Raw genomic sequence first — 21,584 nt, 5'->3', positions numbered from 1 at the left:
AGACTGGTGGACCACAAACATGAACAGAATGGAAAAAAAAAGTGCTAAAAAAACCACTGTACTTTAATTATTAAAACTGCTCGTGGATCTAATTGCACTGTCTTCCTAGACATTCAAGGCTTCATCTAACACCTGTACTCAATGTTTAGACTTCTTGATGGAATGTGAGTGAAAGGTGGGAGTTTATAATGATACAGAAAGTAACTCGGGAAGGAGCAGACAGAATAAACAGAGGGAGGGAGGCAAACACGCATTCTCATTCTCTCTCTCTCTCCTCTCTCTCTCCTCTCTCTCTCTCTCTCTCTCTCTCTCTCTCTCTCTCTCTCTCTCTCTCTCTCTCTCTCTCACACACACACACACACACACACACACACACACACACACACACACACACACAAAACAAACCTGAAACTACTAAATGAAATAGAACGGTTGCTCTCTTAGTTATGGGGACAGACAGCTCATCCCAAACAGGAGGGGGAGTTTGGTAGCAGACGGCCAGCGAGGCTGAACTTGCCACCAAGAAGCAGATTTACTGGTACACACTAAGGTCTCTCAGCTTCAGGTGTGGCGGGTGGCAGTTGCTTCCCAGGAGCTCCCCCGTTCCTTCCTCGACAGCCCGGCCCCTCCCTCCAGTGGGACACTGAGCTCTCAGGGTGTTCTCATCTAACTTCAGCATGGGTGGATGGCGGAGCTGGGACCGGACCCTCTCATGCCCTATCGTGTTTCACTTTGCTCTCTGTCACACTGCTTAAGAACTGGGGATGGGCAGGTGCAGACCCAGGGCTGGCTGGCAGCGAGGCCACGGTCCCTTCCTTGGTAGCCTCCAGCAGTAGTTCTGCCGCAGTTCTCCTGAGTGCTGGGTTAAAGGCAGGCATCACTACCAACTGGTTACAGATACATATTTCAAGTAAAAGTTTAAAAAAAAGGGTGGTCCAGATGCTAGGGTTATAGGCATGTACCACCATGTTTAATTGGTTTTCCACAATTATTAAATATTTTTGATAGTCTTCCTTGAGAAGATTAAATTCTTTTAAGTGTGTATATCCTCTTTGTAAAAGAAAATTTTTTGTTTTGTTTTATTGCAGACGGGGTCTCGCTATGTAGCATTGGCTGGCCTGGAACTCACTATGTAGACCAGGCTGGCCTCGAACTCACAGAGATCTGCCTGCTTCTGCCTCCGAGTGCTGGGACTAAAAGCATGTGCCACCACCATTGGCTCCCCTTTTGTAAAAGTGTATCTTATGTGTTAGAAATGCAGAAGACACTCAATAAATACAAAAATAAACTGGAGAACAAAATAAGAACTTCCTCCTTACTGCAATCCCCTCCCTTGATATAAGCACCCAAGGACACTGACTCTCAGAGTTCTACCTTACACAAGCTCTCAAGCGCATGCATGCACACACATACATGCGCGCACACACACGAGCACGGGTCATACTTGTGGGGTACCTGTTTTATTTGGAGTGGAAAATCCAAAGCCTTGGGATGCCACGCTTCCACCACCAGAGCTGAAAGTACCAGCAGGCTTCTGTTCCCCGAAGGATGAGCTGCCAAACCCTCCAAATGTCTTAGCGCCACTGTTTCCAAATAGGTTAGAGGTATCTAAAGGGACAAAGGACAGGTGTGAGGGAGTGTGAAGAGGAGGGCAATGTCATTTCCTTCTCAGACGACAGAAGGGGACGCATCAGCTGACATGAAGACAGGAGCCATGGTGCAGCCCAGCATCTAGGGGAGTTTGTGATAATGAGTCTGAAATACCGGTGCTCAGGCGCAGGACTCCTGGCGGAGCTCTACAAGGAGAAAACTAAGGGGTAAAAATGGAGTTGGCACAGTAGGGTTCCTAGAGGTCTTGGCCCACCCACCAAAAATGGCCAGCTGCTTGCCTCCTATGGACAAGGTCTGGTCTCTCGTGCCAAACCAGAGGAATCAAAGTCCTTACAGTGTTCTGATGGCTCTTCTGTTGGAATCTGTTCACAGCCATGACAAGACAGGGGAAGCTGCCTTGAAATGGGGAATGGAGTGTTGCCGCAAGATACCGGCTTCAATCCCCGCCAAAATGCAAACATGTACAAATCCAGGCTTCCCCCAGCCACCAGGTGTTCCTGGTGTAGGGGCTCAAGGAGGTGAGGTGCGCTTATAGTCACTTCCAAAGCTGAGCTGCCGGAAGGGTTGGCCCATCCCACCCACGAGTTCTTAGGTCTCTTGCCACACTCTCTGCTGCGGTCACTGCAGTGCTCCTGAGCTGAGGAGGGAGTGGTCTCATGCTAGGCACATGGTCATAACCAATTTCCAGGTACTGCCAAAGCACAGCCACTGCCCTGAAGACCACGGCCACGAGCTCAAGCACGTCTGATCCTGAGGGCACCCCAGGAGGCTGTGCTCTGGGCGCTCTGCTCCTCCTCAGAAGCGGAGCACCCATGCTTGCTATTCCAGGAGTCTCTCCAGCTTTATTCTCCCAACCCTAGTCCTAGCAACACAAACTTCAGCGGCAATTTCAAGGACAAGATTAGGGGTGGGCTCTCCTCTCAGTGGAATGTGGTGTGACCACATGGAAAGGGAAACACAGACTTTAAAGGCATAAAGTTAGCAGACACTTAGAAACTTCCGTCCTTTTCTCTCTTTAAGGGTCCTTTGTCAGATGAATCCAGTCTCACAGCATATATTCCATTTCGTCACAAAAAAAGATAAAATCCAGCTGATGAATATGGAGACGCAGTTAAGACGCAGCAGAGAAAGCCAAGTAGCTCATGACCTCACTTATCTGTGGACTCTAAACACGCTGATCTCATAGGAGGTGAGAGTAGAATGGTGGCTACCAGAGTCTGGGGAAGCAGAGACAGGGAAATGCCAATTAGCAAGGGCCAGGAAGATGGCTCAGTGGGTCAAGGTACCTGCTGCCAAGCCTTACAACCTGAATTTGATCCTTAGACCCACATGGTAAAAGAATCAACTCTTGAAAACTGTCCTCTGGTCTGTACTCTCGGGCTGCTGCATGTGCAAGCTCTGCCCCCCACAAAATAGTGAAGTAAAGAAGCAAACACACATAGGAGGTTGTTCTGGGTCCTACTGAACAGCAGGGGCTAAGGGTAATGGTGTTCAGGTTCTTTTTTTTAAAGCTAGAGAGATTTTTTAAAAAAAATATTTCCCCCATTAAAGAATAATAAACGTTTAGAAGACGTCTCTCCTTGAATGTGAGCTGATGTGAAGACACACACACATACACATATATACACACGCACACGTCACACATATATAGACATCACACAAAACCCCATCAGCATGTACATTTTCACGTAATTAGTTAAAAATAAAGATCCCTTTGTCCTTCATTACAATGGAACAAATTGGTTTGCAGTTAGGCCTAGGGTAACTACTGGATAGTTGTGACCTCACGCAAGGACTCAGCTACCGTAGGTCACAGTCCCTGACACCACCCAGGCAATTCTACTACACAGGCTCTGAAGACTGAAAAGACTCCCTGCTTTCCTTCACCCCCAGTGCCTGCGGCCTCTCAGAGTCGGCACAGAGCAGGCAGGTGCTCAGGAGGCGGGGATGGCACCACCACTGCGGGTCTACCGTGCAGCTCAGTTGCTCTGAAATGCGGCACTGCACTGTCTGTGCCTCCCATTTCTATGGCCAACAATGTTTCTTGGTTCTCTCCGAATGCTCCACACTAATAGTCTGTAGCTTAAAAAAAGCCACATCAATTTACTGACTTTCTGTGTGTGCACATGTGTCGGTAGGCACGTGTGAGCCACGGCATGGACAGAGCGGTCACTTCATTCTTCCCACACGTGGGTGCTGGGTGTCAACTGAGAATGTTGGTCCTGGTGGCAAGTGCCTTTACTCTCAATGCCATCTCACTGACCTAGATTTGATTTTATCTTAGAGAGAGGGTCTCCCTGTATGGTTCTGACAGCTTAGAACTTGTTTTTAGACCAGGCTAGCTTTGAACTCAAAGATTCACTTGTCTTTGGGATTAAAGGTATGAGCCAACACAACTGGTTGTTGGCCCAGTTTTTAATAACATGCTAACTAAATGTCTTGGCAGATGGAGTGTGTTTCATTGTAAAGGAAACGGCCGATCAGAAAATACTCTCTGTGGATCTAGCCAAGGACTAATCTGGGATAACAAAGACAGGTACTGGCTCAGGGCTACCACCCTGCAGGCCTCATATAGGTCCCCTTAATTCTGTTGGCAAAATCACCAACAATATCCAATATCAAGGCTGACCCATTCCAAATCAAATCTGACCTAAAGATTGTTAGAGAGGTCAGGTGTCAGCTTTCTGAAGGTCTGAGTTCACAGAACACAGGTCCTAGAGCCTCACCCGGGCTCCACTCCAGGACGGTGTCCAGAGGAACACCCATGGCGGGAGCCCTTTACAGGCTTCAAACAAATGCCCCACCCCCTTCTCACAAATACCCTGTAGGTCCCAAAGAGAAAAGCATGTGGAGGACAATGCTAACTCTTAGCACGAGACTGGGAGGCAGCAGGCCCTTCTGGGCGATAGTGCACATACAGGGTGCTGAGTTTCAAATGACCCCAGAGTCTAACAGTCTATTTGGTGGAGTCAATAAGGGAACTCATGGGCTTCTGGTTAGTGTTCTCAGATTGTCTTTCACGTAGCCTCAACTCCAGGCTGAAATGAATTTGGATTCTGTCCTCCAGTTGTTAGGAGACTGTAAAAGGAACTGTGGCAAAATAAAAGTAGCTTAAAGTTACTTGATTTGTGGTAGATTTCCTGACTATGGCAAAGAGGAATAGAGGTAGGAGGAGATCGTGTGCAGACTCCTTCCACAAACCAGATGACTGGGGATAGACAGACAGACAGACACAGCTCACAGCAATGGAGACAAGGCAGCAGAGAAGGTCCTATGTGAGAAGTGGGCAGGATTCTGTCCAGAAAAGCAACAATGCTCACAAGCATCGGCTGCTAGAGTCAGCGTGGAGAAAGGCGGTTACTGGACGGCACAGAGAGAAGGGCACGAACACAGCCCAGCTCCTACACTGCCCCTGCCTCTCCTTAGCCTGCATGTACCCGGTCACAGGGTTTAGATCCAAGCACACCTGTCATAAAAAAGCATCAGGACCATTAGTATCCAGCATGGAAGATGGTGAGTCTAACAGCCACCCACAGGGAGAAGGGTCCCGGAATGCGGCTCTCTGCCATTCCTGCTGGGTCCACACTCCCTCTGGCTGACTTCAGGCACTGGATATGGGTGTGCGGAGGGGTGTGCAAGGTTGATGCTCATGAGCTAGTGCACATCAGCTCAGACTGACCTCTGGGGAAGGCCAGCTGACAAGCTAAAGCTAGCGTGTCAGAAAGAATTAGCTGGCAGAGGAATTTTTACAGGGATACGGCATATCTAAGCAAGTAACAAAACCGCTGGTAACTCGGGCCTCACAGCTGACCTCCATTTGGGAAGCAGCCCAGTTTCTGACCAGCACACCAAGTGACTCTGTGCAAGTGTGGTGTCTGACATGTTCCATGTATCTGAGCCGAGCTCCACTTCTGCTCTTCCTCGCTGATCTGAAAGGACCACACTGGGACAGCATTTGTCCACAGAGCCCTTCAGCCCTGGGGGACAGCTAGTCAAACATCAGGATTTGCAGTCCCTGCCGTGGCACACACCTATTTTTGTTTTGCTTTTCAGGATTCTGTTGTTGGTCTGCAAAACAGGTTTTGAGAATAGGACTTCTGAGATCCCTCCACTCTATGCTCTAAATCCCTCCTGGGGTAGCCTGGTGATTTAGGAGGGAAACACCCTGATAGCAATCCTGCCACGTTACCAGATCAGAATAATCAGTCCTTGATCTATACAGTCAGAGAGCAAAACTGAGGCAGAAAACATTGCTCCTAATTCCACAGGCCTTAATACTATGAGAACAGCCAGAGGACACAAGAGTGCAGGACTCACTACTGTCTTGTACAGCTCAGTACAGCACATTAAAGGGAAGCAGGTAAGAAGAGGATGACAGGAACCCAACCTGCAGCCCTAGCCACAGCAGCAGCAGCACACACCACCCCAACTTCCAACTGGGACAGGCAGATCAATGCAGAATGTGAAGACCTCACAGAGAAGACAGTGCTAGGAAGAGGCAGGCTCAAGTCAATTGCTAGCGCCCTTCAGAGTCAGAGAGCCAGGCAAGCGGAAGTACTGCCAGTGTGGGGCTGCTCGTGGCTACTGTCTGCCCACACTGCCTCACGCCGTCTCAGTCCTGAGACAGAGCAAGCTGGGCCTTGGGAGAAGGGAGAAGCAGCCCATCACACTCGTCTCTCTGCAGCTCTGCTGTCCTTTCACGACTGCAGAGAACACCTCATTAAAATAAACCTAAAATCCAAGGCTGAGCAATGTGGGCAGAGTTCAAATAGCCCCTCTCTAGCTTTGTCCCTTTCTGTATTTGTTCCTGTAGCTTTGATGATACCACAGGATGACAATGGCATCTGAGGACCGAGGGACTGGGAAAACTCAACTTACTTGGGGTGGCTGTGGATCCAAAACCCCCACTGGCTGAGCTGAATGGGTTCTTGTTGGCAGCGTCCTGGCTGGGTTTTCCTCCAAGGCCACTGAAGAAACCGCCCCCTCTCGCGGCATTTCCAGACCCAAACACACTACCACTGGAAGTGGATGACTGCTAAAACAAATGGGGAGGGGAACAGGAAGCAAGAAAGGGTGAGAGATCATGGTAAAAGTGCACTCCACATCCTGGCAGGGGAGCGCACAGCTGGTGCAGCGGAAAAGCAAGAGCACTGTCATCAGGTCTGGAAGGGGCTCTCCAACAGCCCCCAGAGAGGCTGATTCTGGAAGACGTCCTGCAGATCTGACGTTCCTGCGTTACTGTATTTAGAGGAGCTGGGTGCTCAACGCTGTCTGCCATGCTGCCTGCACTGTCTGACTCAACACCGGGGGCAGAAAAATCAAGCCTCACAGATCTACCAAATACCAGGTTTGAAAGCAGGGAGGAGCCAGCATGTGTTCAGATTCCTCCAGTGTTAGCTGAAGTCATCAACAGTGGTAAAGTGACTCACAGGCGTTTCTATCCATTTGTGTACTTTTAATTCACCAAGACTTGCCCGGTGCTGCAGAGAAGCCTAAATTAGCCGCACTGCTGAAATGATGACCACTGCTCAGCTCCATCCAGGCACTCAGAGGACTCTGCCACCTCGGGGCACGCTGACCCAGAGCGGCACCAGCACCAGGCACTCAATTTCTGTGCAGAAACTGACCCTTTTAGGGAGACCAGCTAGCGGCTGCTCAGTTAGTGAAGCTGATCTCCTTGGCTGATAATGATAAGAGGACAGGCCAGGAAAGGGCAGCCGTACGTACGGAGGAAGGATGGGGCCACATGCTGGGACTAGCGAGACCCCGTGCAAGGATGGCACACACATTTGTGAAGTGGTTCCCCCTCCTTTTTTCTTTTTTTAAAGAATTGTACCTGAAACACAAGCCCTACTCAGAAATGGCTCCGCCAGCACCTCCTGAGCGCCAGAGGTCTCTACAGCGTGGGCTCATCCCTTCACTCTGCTACAAGCGAAGGGATCTGGCCCCCTGCAGCTCCACACAGAGACCCACACTCAAGTCTACTGGTCGGTCCCTACATTTAAACTTCTTTAAAAAGTGTAATAGTGGCTAGCCACTGACAGCCTCTGCAAGGACAGGAGCCATGACAACTCTGTGTCTGGTGCATGGAGTGCCCTTAACCTCCACATTATCAGGCTGGAACACAGAAACCATTATATATGGACATTCTGCCCTAGACAATCCAGTACTGTCAACACACCTGAGCTGGCCACCCACAGAATGAGTGGCAACTATCCCTAACGGAAGCAAGTGTAATTAAAGTTCACAGCCAAGCTCCCTTAGACTTCACTTCCTACACCGGTGCCCTGCTGAGACCCCAGCCCACTGTTGTCTGTATTCTCCCACGAACTTTGGGGCACGCGGATAAAGTCTGTCTCTAGTTCCATATCTAGAGCCTCATTGGCTGACTCGCTGCCAATACATGGTTGTAGGGTCTGCTCACACTGATTTGTGTCTTTCTCAGAAGTGTGCGTGTTTTTCTTCTCTCTGTGTAGCCCAGGCTGCCTCACCTCCCAGTGCCGGGTATAGCTCACCTGGCACTTTTCCTTGTATACTGAACCTTGCACTAGAAGGACAACAGTGACGGAGGCACCTAGAGAGGGCTGAGTAATCAAAGCCAGAGTAGCACAACCATCATCACTAGTATCCCCTGAACTCAGCATCTGTCGCTAAAACTCTCTTAACTGTTAAACCACAGCTTCCATTCTGTCTCCCTCTACTTCATTGGTCCTCAACCTGGGGGTCAAACAACCCTTTCACAGGGTCACTTAAGACCACTGGAAAACACACACGTCTACATTACAATTCATAACAGTAACACAACTGCAAATATTAAGTAGCAACAAAAATGATTTTATGGTTGGGGTGACCACACATGAGGAATGGTGTTGAAGGGTCGCAGCACAGGAAGGCTGAGAAGCACAGCTCTAGCCCTTGTCAGTTTCAGAGTTTACACACTGAAGGCACTTACTACAGGTAGAGCCGTCTAGAATCATCCTATTGTCGCTGGCTTGTTTTGCTTTGCCAATGCTGTTCATGTGTAGCAAGAATCAGAACTTCATTTCCTTGTATAGCTGAATGACATCCCACTGATGCACGTCCCACATCCTTTCTCTGTCCAGTGACGGACAAACACACAGTGCTTCGTCTACAACCAACACTGGCAAATGCATCTACTTGAGTTCCTTTTTTCAACACCTTTGGTTGTACCCCTGGAGTCAAAACTGCTGGGTCATGTGGCAGAGGCACTGCTAGTTTTTAGGGGAGGCCTCAAGCTACATTTTACAACAGCTGTACAATATACAGAACCAGCAGCAGTGTATGAAGGCCTGCATCTCTCCATGTTCTCCACAACGCCTTAGTTTGAACGTAGCCGTGCTGCTGGACTGCAGGATTTCAATTTCCCCAACGTTTAATGTACTTTTGTCCTTCCTCATGTTCGCTGGCCATTTATGCCACCACCAGCAGCTACTCCTCAGTCTTTGGCAAGTCCCCTCTTTCATGTACTCCTGACCCACAGTACTTGCCTGGAGCCAGCCACTTTGTGTTAGGAGCAGCACATTATATTTTGCTACTGTCTCTTTCTGCTAAAGGGCATGGCACTAACTTGTCTATTCATCTTCTGAGAGCTGGGCTGCTTCCTATTCCTGATGCATGGCTATGAGCTGGACAAAGGGCCTCACTTATTTCTCTTGGTTACACACTCAGAGCAGACCTGCAGGGCCAGCAGAGGCTGTACCTTTTCAGCTCTATTAAAGCCAGATGGCTTCCCAAGGCTATAAGAACTACTGACCAAGCAGAGTCTGCAGCTGCTCTGAGCCCTCACCTGGTACTTGGGCGCAGGCCTTTGACAGCCATTTTGGTCTTCTTTGTAGGCATTCTTTACGCAGCTGAACAGAGTCACTCCACAGGTTACACAGGTTACAATCTCCCCACTTCACAACTTGTTTTACCGTAAGATTAAAGCCGTATTTTGTCAAGGTCAATTTTTTCTTCTTGAAAAATATCCCTTGTGTTTCCTTCAGATCTGCTGGATGTGAAATTGCTCAGCATTTTTGTTGACTCCCAAAGCTCTTGGTTCATTCATCCCTAGGCTCTCTGCTGGACTAGGAACGTGCAGGGAGATGGACGCCCTCTTCTGGCAGTCCTCACACTCCAGTCAATTCCCACCCCGCAGACCGTAGGCTCCTTCCCCTGCAGCTCTTCATCTTTCCTGTACTTGCTCTGTGTTCACCTCTGATGCTCTTAGCTGGGCATCAGCTGGATATTTTATTCTTTGGGTTACTTTTGTTTACAGGGCTTAGAAATTTCTGTCGTTTTAAACATTGCCAACACATTCTCTTCCCTCAGTGTCTCTCAGTGCACGCATGTGTTGGGTTTCCCTTAGAGGATCACTATTTCCAGGGCCATCATTTTTCTTTTTTGTTTTAATTTTATTGAGACAGTCTCTCTGTGTAGCCCTGACTGCCCTAGAACTCACTCTGTAGACCAGGCTGGCCTTGAACTCACAGAGACCCGCCTGCCTCTGCCTCCTGAGTGCTGGGATTAAAGGTGTGCGACACCACCAGTCGGCTCTTTTCTATGCTTTTGATCTCCAAGTGTTCCCTAAGTTCTAGTTCAAGGGTAAGCCAATTAAACAACTCAGAAGTTAAGCCCCACTTACTGTTTTTGTGCTAGGTCCTCCTAACTGTGAAGCAGTCTCTCCAGCCCACAGCTTGCTATCTCTTCAGATTGCTCACAGCTGCTTTGGAGCTGGTGAGGGAGAGCAGAGCGGCTGCAAAGCTCTGAGCACCCTACATACTGCTGCTTTCCTGTTGGTCTAGTCTGCTGCTGAATACACCCACAGTGCCCTTAGGTGTCGATTAGTACATTTTTAAATAGGAACTCTACACTTCTTAAAATTTCCCTTTCTTTACATTTCTACACATGTAAAACACAGTTGTCTAAGAGTCTAGAAGTGTCTGTAAATGTACTTCTGATATTTATTCTGCTCTTGTTCAGGGCCCCAGGCTTCCTTGTACCTGATCCGGCCGAGGGCAATAGTGTGCGCAGGAGTAACTGGAGGCTTCTGGGACTACACTAGCTGCGCTCTTCTTACCACACTGGAACGCCAGGCTGCTCGCACGGGCCAAGCCCCACGGCTCTGGGGCAGGTCCCTTCTAACTCTCCACTCTGTAAACACACCTTGCTTTCTGCCCACTGGTTTTCCACCATTTACCATGGGTGCTACCGACTACAAATACCCTGGTTTCTCAATGAATGTGCTCATGGAGCCTGGCTTCTGAGTTCCACCTGCCTTTTCTAGCACCTCACCTTCCCATGCCCACTTTCCCACCTTGGCTCAGTAAGTTTGGTAGTGCTTTTACAGGCAGAGTTTTCAAGGGCTGGCAAGATGCTCAGAGCTTAAGAGCAATGGCTGCTCTTCCAGAGGACCCGGGTTCAGTTCTCAGTGCCCACATGGCAGCTCATAACTGCCTGTAACTCCAGCTCTAGGGGTGCTGATGCCTTCACACAGGCACACATCCAGGCAAAACACCAATGCAGATAAAATAAAAAAGGCAAATCATTAAAATAAGTTTTCTATGTTTTATAAAGTACTTCCCACTGTGTTTGCTAGGCTTTATTAGCAGAGAGCACTTCTCTCTTCTAAGCAGACCACTAACGAGGGTGGAGCATCTCCAAAGGGAAAATATAGTCCACAAAGCTCCTAAGGATGAGAAGACACCCACCACGCCCAGCACTGCCCGCACTGTCTGAAGGCCCTGGGCAGGCTGCTGTGGGACTAACAGTATACTTAGTCTCTCTAGGCCCCACTGTTCCTTTAAATAGGGACAGAAACAGCCTTTAACTACGGAGTAGTCAATCTGATTATATGAATTATTTCAAAAAAGAACCCCAAACTCTGCACGGCTCAAGTGCCACAGCTCAGGCCAACAAGAGGCTCAGGAGCGCAGACAGCTCACACAGGATCATACACCGTGGTCTCTGCTACAGTCTTCTTCCTAAACAACCATTCAACAACTAAAAACAACCATGATAACAAAATGCCAGATTTGGTGGCACAGGCCTCAAATTGTAGCTACTTAGTAAGTTGAGGCAGAAGGATGGCAAGTCGGGCAACTTAGACCTGATTTCACAATAAAAACTAAATTAAAAAAGGCGGGGGGGATAGGGGAATGGAGATGTAGCTCAGTGGTAGAGTACTTGTCTAACATGAGCGAGGTCCTAGATTCCGTCTCTATAAAAACAAATGAATAAATAAAGAAGAAGTAAAAACCATCCTTAGCTTAGTAACTATAAACAAAGCAAGGCCAACAGTTGGCTTTAGTCAACCCTGACCTAAGAGAACAGGTAGCAGACCTAACAGACACTGGTGATTCTCTTTCATCTGCAGTGGGGTCTCCTACACCCTAAAGGCACCTAAGGACTGAGTTTAAAACTAGTGTGGGGGCTGGAGAGATGGTTCAGTAGTTAAGAGTCTGCTCTCCCAAAGGTCCTGAGTTCTATTCCCAGCACCCACGTGGTGGCTCATAACCACCTGTAATGAGGTCTGGTGCCCTCTTCTGGCCTGCAGGCAGATGTGTGGGCAGAACACTGCATACATAGTAAATAAATAAATCTTAAAAAAAACAACTAGATGTGGAGCCAGGTGTGCAGTGCACACCTCTAACCCCCTCATTTGGGAGGCAAAGGCAGGCAAATCTGAGTTCAAGGCCAGCTGGGGTGAGTGAGTTCCAGGGCAGCTGGGGCTACACAGAGAAGTCCTGTCTGGAAAGAATGGAAAAAAAAAAGAGAACTCTATGTGGTTGTTTGCTAGCCTGGACCATGAGAGTGAGTTGAATCTATTACACTCAGGGAGACTGGGCAGACCCTGATACAAAGAGAACAACTGCACACACTTACCTGGCCAAAGACTGATCCACCAGTACTGGCTGCTTGACCAAACACAGAACCAGTATTACTAGACCCAAAGCCTGTAAGACATAAAGCCAAAGGTTTAATTTGGATAAAACTTTTTAACATCAAAATGAAACCCAAACCCAAAACCAAACACGCAGGGCCTTCAGATGTTTACGGACGCTGCTGGTCGGCTCTGGTGGTGTTCTTTCCATGCATGCGACAATACTGACCGGCCAGAAAAGATGTGCCTATTTCTGCGGCAGTGGCTGACTGTTATGGGAGTAACCAGTAACTTCTCTCTTGTATTTGAGGCCCACTCGGCATGAGGGCACTCATTCAGAAGCCCAGGCCGAGAAGGGAGCGGCAGGAGGCGGGGAGTTACACTATGCTCTGCTTAGCAGACAGGACGGGTTTGCCCTCCAAATGTCCGCACGCACACCCACAGGCCTGTGCTGCTCTCAGTCTTGGGCAGAGAAGCTCTCTGCAAATCATAACTATACTGAGACTAAGCGATGGCTGAGTGCTCAACCCTGAACTCTCCCCGAGCACACTGTGGGAGACGGACAGAGCGAGGGAGTGTGAAAGATTGAAGAGCAGAGCGACAGGAAGGAATGCAGTGAAGCTGTCATCTGACATGCTAAAGCTATTCTGCCCATGGCTTCGCAGCAGCAGTGATTACCTGCCTGCCAGCACTCCAAGAAGGAGGGGAAACACAGAAGACCTACTCCTACTGCGAGGGGAGTTATCTTTCTTTAAGGGTGGCTATGGGCAAGCTGTCCATGCCCCATGTCATTGAAAAAAAAAAAAAAAAAAAAAAGCAGAGGGGTGTATTGAGAAGAAGGGAGCAGGAGCTGATAAAACGGGATGGGTGTGCATGATTCTGATCAAAATGCATTATACACACACCCATGAAAATGTGAATGAATATATAATGATTATTTTAAAAATTGTTTTCCCACTGAGGAAATGGAGAAAAGTCTATGTAAACACAATTGTTAATCAGTATTCATATGGGGTCAGTTCTAGACCCCTCAGATACAACAATCTGAGGCTGCACCAGTCTCTTTCAGGACGTGGTGTGACTAGCCTAACACTGGGAATCGTTCTCCCTGATGTCCACGGATTATCTCGAGCGAGGTGGGGCTGTAACAAGGAGAGGAGGAATGCAGGCAACGACAATTCCTACCAACAGGCCTGGAGATGGCAGCTCCAGGGACTTTCCATCCAGCACTCTATGTTTAAACAAGACCCTTTGGAGGGTCCAAATTTGGTGAGCGGGTGTGCTGAGGCTTGCACAGACTTTTAAGTCCTATCTTTGATGCTCAGCATAGGCAGCATTAAAATGTTGCTCTCCTTAGGCCTTCTCCCTGCCCATTCTTGGGACTAAGCATCACCCAGATGGGGCACTTGTTTTGCATAGACTCGGGGCATCTGTGGGCTCAGAGCTGTGTTTTTCTTTCCACTGTGTCTTTAGAGGTTTTTTTTAAAATAAGAATTTAATATTCATTGAAAGAAGGAAAAAAATTTCCTTTTAACAAGTTACAAGTCATTTCAAATAAATTATCACCAAAGAAATGAATCGAAATTATTTGTGTTTTGCCTATCAAGAAATCATTGACCTGTTGTTTCTCCTGAAGTCTAATTGATAAAGAATTTCTCCCCCCAAACTCAGAGATCCTCTTGCCTCTGCCTCCTGAATACCAGGATTAAAGGCATGCACCACTGCCCTCAAAATTACCTTTCATAAGAGGACCACCAGAAAGCCAAACTTGGAACAGATCTCCACATTATGACGTATAATGGCTACTTTTAGAAGTGAAATCAAACACTAAGACTGGATACAGCAGAGTGAAGCATCCAGTTTTCTCTTCGGAAACAGTAAAATGTGTATCTCTGTGTGTTTAACTGCTATACAGATGGCAGTATGTTCACTTCCCATAAGAAAGATGGCATCAAAAGGAATTAAAATTACCCACAAAAGCTGGGCAGTGATGGTGCAGGCCTTTAATTCCAGCACTCAGAAGGCAGAGGCAGGCGGATCTCTGTAAGTTTGAGGCCAGCTCGGTCTACAGAGTGAATTCCAAGACATTTAGGGCTATCTGAAAAAACCAAAAATAACCAAAAACCAAACAATTACCCTCAGAACAGTGGCCTACACGGAGGGTCCTTCCCTACTCTCCAGCGCCTCTATAGTGAGGTCAGGCTGCCTGAGTATGACAAGGCTGGGGCCATTAAAGTGTCCTCCAAGTTTTAATTACTTGCTGTGGCCTTAAACAAAGAGATGTACTTTTTTAACCTGCGCAATTGGTTATGGCCAGCAAAGGAGAGCTTGCTGAGGAATAAGAGCTGAGCAGTCCTGTACCACAGGGACAGCCAATCAGGACAAAGCAAGTCTGGGCTTCACTTGGATATTAGTTTTTGTTTCTTTGTTCTTTCTTCCATTTACATTTTTTATTTGCTCTTGTGTTTCTGATGCAGGATTTCACCTAGCCTGGGATGACTTTGGATGTACTACATAGCCAAGGCTGACCTTGAACTCTGGATCCTTCTGCCCTCTAAGAGTTGGGATTATAGGCATTCTCTCAACACCCAGCCCCTCAACTTTAATCACAGAGATAGTGAAGGCTTGTTTTAAATAGCACAGAAGAGAACAAAGTGAAAATGTTCTGCGATGTTCTTACCTGAGGCTTGACAAAAGCTAAACCCTGAAGGTGCTGCTGTAGAGGTTGTGGCTGAGGTGCCACCAAACACAGAGACTCCCTGCCCAAAGCTAGGGCTCTGACCAAAAGCAGGAGGGTTGTTTTGGCCAAACAGTGTCCCTCCTGTGTTGGTGGAAGCCTGTCCGAATGAGAAGGACCCAGGACTGCTGGCACTCGAGGCGGCTCCAAAGACATTCGCACTGGTGGATGTGGGGGTAGAGGACACAGACTGGCCAAAGACAGGCACAGAGCTGAACCCAGGCTGGCTGAAAGAAAAGCCACTCGCAGGGCTGCTTGTCGCTTGCCCAAAGGCTGGGGCCTGCCCAAACGTTGTCTGTCCAAAGACTGCAGGAGCTGAAGCACCAAATGCAGGGCTGCCAAATCCTGAGCTGCTGGCCTGGGGTGTGGCGGTGGCTGTGCTGCTGGCTGGCACCTGCCCGAACACGGGGGTGGCCGAGGGAGCAGTGGCGGTGTTACTGGAGAGCTGGCTGAATGCTGAGCTAGAACTGGCAGCAGCTGGCTGTGTGAAGACCGAGGAGCCAGAAGCGGCAGTCCCAAAGACGGCTGTCTCCGTGGCAGAAGCTGGGGCACTGCTGGAGGCTGTGCTGGAGGTGGTAGGGGTACCCGAGGCTTCAGTGACTGCTGGGCCTGCCTCTGTGAGAGCAGCTGCTACAATAGCAGCCTGCCCAGGCCCTGCAAAGGTGGAAGCAGGAGACACAGCCTCTGTCTTGCTGTCAGGGCCCCCTGGGGCTACTGGAGTGGCCTCTGTAGATGCCACAAGACTGGCAGCAGACGCTGGTGGGGTGGAGCTGCTGTCTGTGGTCTGCACAAGAACAGGTTCTTTTTTGACAGGGTCAGGCGTTTGCAGAGAAGCCTGGGGAGGCTGGGTTGACTGTGGCTGTACTGGAAGGGAGGGTGTTGATGCTGAGACTTCACTGTGGCCTGACTTCTCGGTCACAGCAGATGGTATGGCCTCCTCTGGGCTCTTACCAGAGGACACAGGCGGGGAAGAAGCTGATGTTGAACTCAGGAGGCCACCGAATGACAAGGTGGGGAAAGATGCTGGAACTGAGGCAACCGAGGTCAGTGTGGGGGCAGCTGACGGCGCTGGACTACTACTACTAGTCTGCTGGTTTCCAAATGAGAAACTGGCTTTGCTACCAGCCAGCGATGCCCCACCAAAACTGATGAAGCCCGAAGGTCCGGCACTGGTGAGAGGCAGACCACCAAAGACTGCTGCCGAGGAACTGCTAGTGCTCACGCTCAGAGACGAGGCTGGTGCTGCTGGGGCAGGAGTCACAGAGGACGTCACAGTGGCCTCCACGGGCTTCCCTAACACTGAAGTGCTGGGAAAGCTAAACACCGAGGGCTTGGCTGGCGGGACTCCAGCTAGGCCCGCGGATGAGGCCTTACTGACTGGCTTTGCTGATTCCTCAGCTTGGCCAACACGCAGTCCTGAAAAGCTCCCTAGAGTCTCTCCAGCTAGGGAGCTGGGGAACAGGAGCTCTCCCAACTTGGACGCTGGAGTTTCCAATTTGCTAGGGGCAGTGGACACAGTAATTCCAGCAAGAGCTGCAGGTCTGCTGCTGGGTGGAGCAGAATCCCCCAGGGAGGCAGCCGCCACAGAGGTGCTGGGTGATGGTGTCCCTCCTGCAGGAGCAGGTGAGCTTCCAGGAATGGTCTCACAGAAAGATTTGCTTCCCCCACCAAATGAGAATGCCTCAAGCTGGTTTGCCTCTTTAGTTGGGGGTGCTGCCCCTAGAAAGAAAAAGAAACCAGGAAAAGGGTTGGATTTAGCAAAATGTGATTTATCAGATTTCCACTGATTGCACTACTATGGCAATCTCTCTCCTCTCTTCCAGTCAGGACAGCCGGCTCTAATGGCAGAGTTCCCTGGAAAGCACGGAAGGACTACTCTCTATAGGAGCATTAGCCCTGACTGAGACAGCTCTAGGTGGGAGGGAATCAAGAGTCTTTCTGACCACTAAATCCCAACAAACATATGGTACCTGGATATACAAAATGAACAAATTATCCCCAGAGAAGCAGAAAAGCATCTATCTATATTCTCAAAAGTGTGTCGGGTAATGGCTTCCCTCCCACCCCACACATCAGCTAATCTATGGCTAATCATGACAGGTCAATGGGACCCGAACTGCGAGCTCGTCACTGTTGAAGAACAAAGAATGATAATTTTTACTACAATTACATTTTTACTGGGGTTTTGCTGAGTTAGGCATTTTACTATCGGTGACGTTGTTTATGGCTTTTATATTCTTATCTACCATCGTACTGATTCAGAGTTGATAAGGGTCGCAATCACATCTTGTCCGTACTTTCATTTCCTATGATCTGGACAACGGCTTTGTTCTCCAAGCTTTCATACTTCTGAGCTGATTTTTACTCTGGCAAGTGAGAGTAGGCAGGACTGGCGAGAAGGCTGGGTGGGCAAAACTTGAGCCACAGTGTGAGGACCCAAGTCAGAATTCCCAATACCCACATAAAGCCAAAAAGATAGCATTCACCCAGGGTCCCCTAAAACAAGAGGGAAATTGGAGACAGGCTAATCCGTGGAACATGGGTTAGCTGGCAGGTCATATGGAATGGCAAACAAGGTGGAAGGCAGAACTGAGACCTCAGGTCATCCTCTGACCTCTACACATGCACGCTTGCTTCACACACATGAACACACGGGGTGGGGTGGGAAAAGGTGAGCTACATCAAAGCAGGCAAAGGTTGAAAATGTTAGATCCATACCCAGACCAGAATTAGAGTGTTTGCTATACCTTCAATGCCCTGGCCCCATCTGGATATTAAGAGAGATCCTTCTGACTAGGAAACGCCAGTGCTTGAGTGCCACACAGAAAGCACAGGGCAATCTGTTAGCTGGGCACAGTGGTATATGGTTCCAGGTACTCAGAGGAGGGTAAGGTAGGAAAGATCATTTGTTTCCAGGAGTATGAGACCAGGCTAAGCAACAGTGACACCATGCTTCATAATAAAATTTTTTAAAAAGTTGTTAAATACAAAGTATTAGGGTCTATTCCTAACACAAAAGTGGGGGAGGTGCGTGGTTGAGTGAAGAACTAAAGACGATTGACTATTTATCCCATGCAGAGCCCAGAAGAACCCTGAATGAAGTAGGCAGACTACTAAAGCTCAGGACTGAGGGTACCCTATCGTCTATGCCTGGCATGCGCTACAGCGCTGTGTTCCACCTCCCAGGCCTCTTTTTTTTTTTTTTTTTTTTTTTACTAACCTAGAGACAGTGCAGTGCTACGTTGCCTAGGCTGGCCTCGACTACCTCTGTGGCCGAGACTCACTTTAACTTGTGATTCTCCTACCTCAGATTCCCAAGTCGCTGTGATTATAAGCCTGTGTCGCCAGACCCACAAAGGTGACAGAAGACACTGGATTAGACGAAAACTAGCTGAAGACAAAACTCTGCAAAGGAAATATGATCCAATGCAGGCTGCCTGCCACGGAGGCTCCCGTGTGACGCTAAACTCCATCAAGCACTTGATATTTCACACTTCCCAATAAAAACATTTCGCTTCATAGTGAAGGCTTCCTTTTAAATGAAATGAAATATATTTAACTACTCAGACAGAGCTTGGAGGACCTTGACAAAAATGTTCTTTTTTGGGTGGGTCTAGAATACAACTTGAGGTTACGGATTCCTAGCACACACAGACTAGGACCAGGTTTGGTCTTTTCTTCCATAGTGCCGTGTCTACCTTATCTTGTGCCCAAATTCAAATGTTAAAATAATATTAGATGTTACAGCAAATGACTTTGAGAAGCAAGTCCTTCCCTGTTCATAATTATGCAAACAGATTGATTTTCCTCACATCAGGTTATTTTTAAAAATATTATGTTACCAGCACTTGGAGGTAGAGGCAGGAGGATCTCTCAGTTTGAGGCCAGCTTAGTCTACAAAGTGAGTTCCAGGACAGCCAGGTTACACAGAGAAACCCTGTGTCAAAACAAAAAACAAAACAAAAAAAAACATAAAAACAAAACAAACAAACAAAACCAACCAACCAAAAAAACAGCAACAACCTTTCCCCCCAAACCATCTACATTAACATTTTATTTTCTGTGTATGCGTGTGTGACAGGCAGGACAGCAGCCAGGAGTCAGCTCTCTCCTTCCACCATGTGCTCTGCCCTCTCACCAGCACCACACCAGGCTCAAGATCGAAGACTCTGCTGCTGCACAATTTCTGCAAATTAAACCCAGAGCCATCTGTGTGCTGAGCTACTCCTAGCCCGTTGACACGCCTCTAATGTATTATCACCATTGTCAACCTGACTGCAGAAACTGTGAACGAGCCCAGGGAGTCACAATGTCGACACACACGCAGACACGACCACTCCTAAAGGAAACAAAACATGGGGACTGTACCTGGTGCGGCAGTGAGACCACAAGATGGAGTTGGTGTGATTGTCCCGAAAGTGAAGGCAGTCCTGATGAGTGGAAAAAGAGAAGTCAGAAAGGAACAAACTTAAGACACATCAGCCTGTAATAGTCCTCCTTATAATTCATTTACACAATCTGCCTTTGAAGAATTCACACCCAGTGATAAGCAACAGCAGAGTTCAAATATGTATCTCAGAGGCGGCAAAGCCACTTCAGCACACCCAAGCAGAGGAGGAGCAGCAGGAAGGCTCTGGCTGCGCAGAGGCTGACTGTAGGAAAAGTACAGCTGCAGCAGTGCACGCAGACTAAGAAAGAGCACGGGAGACACTGGAGCAGACGCCTGCCTAGTGAGTGGAAGGGAGGGACAGGACAGCCTCTGGGCACCTCGCAGAGTGCGGCACGGCTGTAAAGCAACAGACTGCAAACTGCAGCAAGAGCACACATTTTCAACTGAGTAACTCCAAAACAAAGCCTATCAAATACAGTAAATAATGCCAAGATTCAGGTTTTCTCATCTGTCATTGCCATCCTCAAATCGACAAAGACCTTCTAAGGATATGCTGCACATTTTTTATTATATTAAAAAGCAAAAACTTTTTTTTCCTTTCAAATTAGCTTGCCTCAACCTTGACCAAAAAAAAAAAAAAAAAAAAAAAAAAAAAATCAAATAGGCCATTGGCTCCCTGACCCAAACCTTTCCAGCTCTTTTTTTTACCCCCCAACTTTCTTTACAAATTGGAAGTGTACCGTCATTTCAAAGACATGAAGACTAATTATTATTTATTATTTATTACTGTAAAGGATACAGTAATCCTGGCTCTGACCTACTCTTCAAAATCTGCTCCAATTATCCCTGGAAGGTATAAACGTATTGTACAACTTCCAATTGATTTCAGTGTCCTTTTCTCCCGCTGCGCTGGAGGATGCTCAGGAACACGCGGCTCAGAGGAAAGGAGTGAAGTAGTGGGATCAGGTACAGGAGCAGACAGTGAAAGCATTAGGAGCTTCTCTAAAAGAAACGAATACACAGCCCTTCAGTGGTATCAAATCTGTTGCTAGGTTTGGATGGCAGTCACTGTCTGACTCCAGCAAAACCAGGAAGTGCCAGCTTCAGCAACTTGCCTGGCTTTTACGATGGTACCCAGAAAATGGGCAGTCAGTCCACAGCGAATAAAGAATAAAATTTAGAAAAGTCTGATTTCTTTCATCAACCTGACTCACAAATCTATACCATGCCACTGTTTCCTGAAAGCAGATGCCCCTTACTGAACACAGTGGGGCAGGGCAGGAGGTTCAGGAGCCACACAGCAAGTTTGGGGTCAGCCTGAGGTACACGAGTCTCTCTGTTGAGCCCCCATTCCCGACTCGAAGATCAGAATTTCGGAATGGTTACTGTCTTTCACGGCATTCTCAGTGCAGTTAGACCATCCATCCCACAGCCATGCTGACTACCACTCAGCAGGGTCAATACAAACACCAGATACACTGGTCGACCTACAGAAGTGAACAAACGTTCTCTGCTAGAAAAAAAATGAGGTTTAGGCTTAAAAAAGAGTAAATATGATAATAACCCTGAACCGAAAAGGGAAAATAGATTCACATCACAAGGTTCAACACTGCCATTGTCTGTAGATTCACTGGCACAGATATGAGAGCTCAGGGTTCGTGTGGGTGTGGTTGGTAATGACCGAGAACAGAACTTAAGTCCACCACTGACCCGGATGGAGCAAAGGAGAAAGGCTTGCTGAGCTGCCCCACAGCAGATGGAGTCGAGGTCACCGCTGATTCTGTCTTGGCTGTCCCTGGACCTGAAATGGAGAAAATAAGGATATTCTGCAAGTCACCCAGAGTGCTGTTCTAGTCTGTAATCCCTACAACTCAGACCGTGTGTCTGAGCCCAGAGCCTGCCTTGTGCTGGAGGTCTCTCAGTCTTGTTGTTTGGCTCTGTCAATGCGGATGTCAAATCAAGGC

The 21,584-nt window shown here is 48.2% G+C and overlaps 1 protein-coding gene across 2 annotated transcripts in view; it reads right to left on the bottom strand.

Annotated features, from left to right (window-relative positions):
- The window catches only part of Nup214 (nucleoporin 214), an 80,828-nt gene that overhangs the window by 6,432 nt on the left and 52,812 nt on the right, over nt 1-21,584 (bottom strand). Inside the window, exons 27-32 of one of the 2 annotated variants that reach the window (XM_057755086.1) lie at nt 21,331-21,421; nt 19,599-19,660; nt 15,174-16,949; nt 12,496-12,566; nt 6,490-6,646; nt 1,456-1,608 (exon numbers count right to left, since the gene is read on the bottom strand). In XM_057755086.1, the coding sequence (XP_057611069.1) occupies nt 1,456-1,608; nt 6,490-6,646; nt 12,496-12,566; nt 15,174-16,949; nt 19,599-19,660; nt 21,331-21,421 (2,310 nt within the window). The remainder of the gene's footprint in view (nt 1-1,455; nt 1,609-6,489; nt 6,647-12,495; nt 12,567-15,173; nt 16,950-19,598; nt 19,661-21,330; nt 21,422-21,584) is intronic. The other variant, XM_057755087.1, reaches the window with a different exon arrangement.

The sequence above is a fragment of the Chionomys nivalis genome, chromosome 22 (assembly GCF_950005125.1).
Source record: "Chionomys nivalis chromosome 22, mChiNiv1.1, whole genome shotgun sequence".
In the NCBI taxonomy this organism is placed as follows: domain Eukaryota; kingdom Metazoa; phylum Chordata; class Mammalia; order Rodentia; family Cricetidae; genus Chionomys; species Chionomys nivalis.
The sequence above is the reverse complement of the archived record's forward strand: the minus strand, read 5'-3'. Positions and strand labels throughout refer to the sequence as shown.